Below are 5,002 nucleotides of genomic sequence, written 5' to 3'. Positions count from 1 at the left end.
CATCTGCTTTCTTCCGGCACTCAAGTCTTGTGACACTCTCTAGTGCCAGTGCATGTTACAGGACTGCAGTTCTGCCTTGAGGGGAGTATCTTTTGGCATGAAACATGGCTCACATCCTGCCCCCAGTTACACCTATGTGAAACCAAGGTGCTGGATTTATTCCAGCAAAGGGAACAGAAAACAACAAAGCCATTTTTTAAGATACAACTGATTTGAAAGAAGCCAAGCTCTCATGACAGAAATCAAAATAACATACGCTGCATGATACATGGATATATACTTTACCTTCTGATATGTTCCAAAAGGCATGCCTCACTTTGCTGCAAGCTGTATCTATGCATAAAAAAAGTCAGAAGAACTTATACAGTGTCACAGTCTTAAGATTGATTCATGTGATTGATCAAAAGCTTATCAATTTTATGACAAATTACCAGTCAGTAAAATTTAATACAAAAAGTTGTATACTCTCTGATCTTTGGGTAATGCTTAATATATAAAAAGAGATTTTTCAGTAGTAGGTTTTTTTCAACTATTTAATACAAATTACTTGCAGTTTTTGTTTCATTACAGTATTTTTCATTGCTTTTGAACTTTAGTGGATATGTAATATATCTTTATACGGAGGCTACCGAGAAAGTTTTTTTGGACAGAGAGTAATTTTTATGCTGTTATTCTGCTGGTTCCTATTAAATTCATATGCAAATACATAGCCTAAACCACATATAGGCTAAGTTTCCCTTTTGGTATTCCTGCACTAACTATGGGAAGAATTAACCTTAATTATCTGTGAAGCATCACATACAGTTACAACACTCAGCAAGTAATAAGCCAAATTTTGAAGTTTCTCCAAAGCTTAAAATATTCTAAGTCCCACATCACTATATTGGTGCACTGTAGTCCTGAGGGACACCTCTTTCTGAGATATAGGTTGATCTATCCTATATTTTTTTGTTTTTCCATCTCAGAAAGAGGTTAGAGATCTGTGCCTCAGTAAATATAAGTGCACCTCAGCTACTTCCTTTGTGTATTTTGCCATGTAAAACCTAGCAGACACCTGAAAAATCAACCCTCTGCAGAGGCTAAAATCAATTGCCATCTTCTGGTTTTACTCAGTCTCAAAGTCAACTCCTACTGAGTTTGATCTGACTGAGTAGAAACTCAGTAAGGGCTTCAGCATTTCACACAATAATAAAAATATTTAAAAAGTGAAGCCTCTTTAAGGAAAATATCAACATCACAGTATCTTCAATTCTCTGTTGTCCAGCTTCTAATTTAGTCACTAGACAAATGAAAGAAAATGAGTGTTCAGAAACACTATGGACTTCTATAAGGTCCTTGAGTTTCTCCAGCACTCCTTTATGCTAGGCTCAAGGGCTGGCTTTCCTTTTAAATAGCCCTAGAAGATCCAGTTGGAACCAGAGCAGGATTAGCTGGCTGCATAAGAAATCCCTGGAGAGGAGAGGAATGCACAGAGCTGGAGCACTCTGCCAGACAGTGAGCACTACTCCAGCCCACAGTACAAACCAGGAAAGCTGCCATCACCCACAGATGAGCTTTAGAAAAAGGAGCTGAAGAAGTTTCATATATGGGTGCCCACACACAGTGCCCACCCTACATCTCTGATGGGGGATATATGGTAGAGGAGAGCATGTCTGCACATCTCCGTTACTTGGCATTACAGCCCTAGATTGAGAACCAGTGCAGCCGAGATGCGGCTCACATTTGCTCCTACCACCGAGGCAGTAACCTCCAGCAAAGGAGCAGTGCTGACAGCAGGGATCAATAACTTCTAGACCACCACAGATGTCTGCTTCAGTGCCCACAAAACAAAGCCTCTGGGGAAGCCACCAGGGTGGTCTTAACCACAGCAGGATCCTCTCCAGGCACCAGAATTTCTCAGGTTCACAATGGCAGAAGAGGTGGGTAAACAGTATAATAAAATCCTGTCCTGCCTATGCTAGACACTTTATCCTGGGACTCGTGATTTGGACCTTTTAGGACCTGATAGAACTTGAGCATGCTGGACACTGGAAAAATATAGGCATAATGGGATTAATTTATTTTAACAAACTAAAGATGTATTGTGCTTTTGGAAAGAAATTCATAAATATTATGCTTCCATGGAGTAAAAACAATATGTACCAATATATATTCTGCCCCAAGTTAGGAAATGGGTTCCCAGCTCCAAGATTACATAAATGTGTTAGTGAGCACAGTTTTCCTTCTTTTTTCCTGATGTATTTGCAGGTAAAAACTTCACTGACTTGTGTGATAATTCTTACATGTTTGTAATATATCTCTACCTGAAGAGCAGTAAATTATAAAAGCAGATTCTGTATAAGATATCAGATTGCTGCAGGGGAAAAAACAACCAATAAAAAAAACAAAAAAAACCCACCAAAAAACCCCCCACAACACACCACAAAAACATAAAACCAAACAAGCACTGATCTCACATTTAAAACTGTTTTCCTGACTTTTTCTCCCAAAAAATGCATAACATTAGTTATGTAAAAACTAAACCGCCATATGAGGCATATTTTAAAGCCTCATATAAACAATGAAGCTTTTATGGCATCCTCAGAGCAAAGAATGTCCAAATATGGCTGAGAGTTAAGTACCCTGAGAATTAACTGCTCTTAATAAACTCACTGAAGTTTGTAAGTCCACATTTACCAAGAATCAAAAGAGAAATAAAGGGAAGAGAATGTGATTCAACTCATTTTCCTGTACCATTCTCTAAAGATGTTGTGTTATAAACATCCTCCATATCTTGGATGCTGGAGGCATCTGTCGAATCTTGGTCGCTGACAACAATTCCTACTGAAGAAAGGCTAGAAATGAATGAGTGCATCTTTTTTGCATAAATATCCCTAATGTTAAAATAAGGTAGGTCATTACATTTCTCTTTACGATCATTGTTGCATTGGTCTGGATCAATGTCTTTTTGTTTTTGATAATACTTAGAAAACTTATTGAAAATAATGGTGATTGGAAGCGCTACCACTAGTATCCCACAGATAATGCATAGGGTGCCAAGCAGCTTTCCAGCAAGCGTGACTGGGTAAGTGTCCCCATAACCAACAGTGGTCATGCTGATGGTTGCCCACCACCAGCAGACAGGGATGCTGTGCAGTTCTGATGAGTCATCATCTTTCTCCACTGAGTAGACAAGCACTGAAAAAATAGAAATCCCAACAGACAAAAACAAAAGCAGAAGTCCAACTTCCTGATAGCTATGTCTCAAAGTGGCACCTAAAGACCGCAGTCCTACAGAGTGTCTGGCCAGTTTCAGGATGCGAAATATCCTCATTAACCGCAGGATCTGAACCACTTTCCCCATGTTTTCAATATCTTCGCTTTCTTCTTCTTTTGTGTCCACAGCCAGTGTGGCATAAAATGGGATAATAGAGACAAAGTCTATGATATTCAGCGGTTTCTTCCAGAACTTCTTTTGACTTGGAGCGGTGATGAGCCTGATCACTAGCTCAGCAGTGAACCAGATGATGCACGTGATCTCCACAGCTTCCAACACAGGGTCTTCAATCTCCCTGTCATTGGCATCCAGCCTTTGAAACTCTGGCATGCTGTGAATGCACATGGCCACAATTGATGCAAGGACAACACTCAGGGATGACACAGCAATTAACTTGGCAGACAAGCAGTATGCAGGATTTTCCATTCTGATCCAGATCTTCTTTCTTATTTCACCAAAACACAGATTGTCAAACTTTTCCAGCTCTTTATCAAATATGGATGACTCTTCATTAGAGGAGTCTATACTTCTGTCATTGCTCTTCTGATCCCAGTCTTTCTCAGGACCTTCTTCTTTCCTTTCTTGGTACCGATTGCTGCAGCAGGAATCAATAAACAGCTCATTTATCCCCCAGTACTCTATTTCCTGGCAGAAGGAAAAGACACAAAGTTCTTCCATGACATGAAGTTTGCCCGTATAGTAAAAATTCAAAACATATCGGAACAAGGAGGGATTCCTGTCAAAGTAATATTCCTTGTCTGCAACACTGTAATCATCACACAGTTCTAGAATAGCCTCTTCTGAGTGACATTTAAGAAGTTTCCCAAGTCTGGTATGGGGAAATCGGAGCAAGGTGCTTTGATCCACCGATTGCTTAAAGCCACCTACATTTAAATTGATAAGTTCTGCATCTTTCCCAGGTCTGCGGAAAAATTCACCATAAACCATTTTGAACAGATGAGTTCCACTGCTGGTGCCCAACAAGATTACATTGAACCTAAAAAGAACATAAGATATTGTTAGAGCATTTAATTCCATTTTGATCTTGTGACACATTCTTTTTTCCACCTCTGGTTACTGTGAAATGCTATAACAAAAAAAAAAAAAAACAAAACCCAAAATGATGAATACCATTATTCAGCATTTCACAGAAGTAGGTTTAAATCACCTTGATGGTTTAATACAGCTTTAGCAAATTTGAAAGCAATAGGCTCCAGTTTAGCTCTCCTTAATTTTTTCTAGTGTGGAGGAAGAATACCTAATTCATCAGCAGATCAGTCTCTTTTCAACTATCATGTTGAAATTAATAGTCACAAAATAAGTTTACTTCAGTGACAGAAAAAATCTTTAGTTTAAAGACAGAAAGCTTGTCAATCCATCAAAACATTTAGCACAAAGCTTAAGAGCAGGTGTCTCTCAATTATGGTTTCAGTAGAGTTGTATTGATTTATATGATGTTGCAATTTATAATCCACTACTTTTGATGTTATCTGCTTAATGTGAACTGCAATTACTTCTGTTGTCATATCAATTAATTTCTTTCTAGTCATACACAGAAGAGCATTATGTATTCTTGAAAACACATCAAATATGCATTTAAAGCTTTCCAATACCTGACTTCAGAGTTTTGACTGGTACATATTTGGGTATCTGCACTCCCTCAAGGTATTTTTCTACCTGCCTTCCTACTCACCTGGAGTGTCACAACCCTCTTATGACCTTGGTCAGTTCCAGAAGCAACTCCTA

At 38.7% G+C, this 5,002-nt stretch overlaps 1 protein-coding gene across 1 annotated transcript; it reads right to left on the bottom strand.

Moving 5' to 3' along the window:
- Positions 1 to 2,719: 2,719 nt before the first annotated feature.
- On the bottom strand, positions 2,720 to 4,451 carry KCNS3 (potassium voltage-gated channel modifier subfamily S member 3). Its single transcript, XM_074820809.1, has one exon. The coding sequence runs from the start codon at positions 4,310 to 4,312 to the stop codon at positions 2,720 to 2,722; it is 1,593 nt and encodes a 530-aa protein (XP_074676910.1). The 5' UTR covers positions 4,313 to 4,451.
- Between the last annotated feature and the right edge of the window lie 551 nt (positions 4,452 to 5,002).

The sequence above is a fragment of the Strix aluco genome, chromosome 3, assembly GCF_031877795.1.
Source record: "Strix aluco isolate bStrAlu1 chromosome 3, bStrAlu1.hap1, whole genome shotgun sequence".
NCBI lineage: Eukaryota > Metazoa > Chordata > Aves > Strigiformes > Strigidae > Strix > Strix aluco.
The sequence above is the reverse complement of the archived record's forward strand: the minus strand, read 5'-3'. Positions and strand labels throughout refer to the sequence as shown.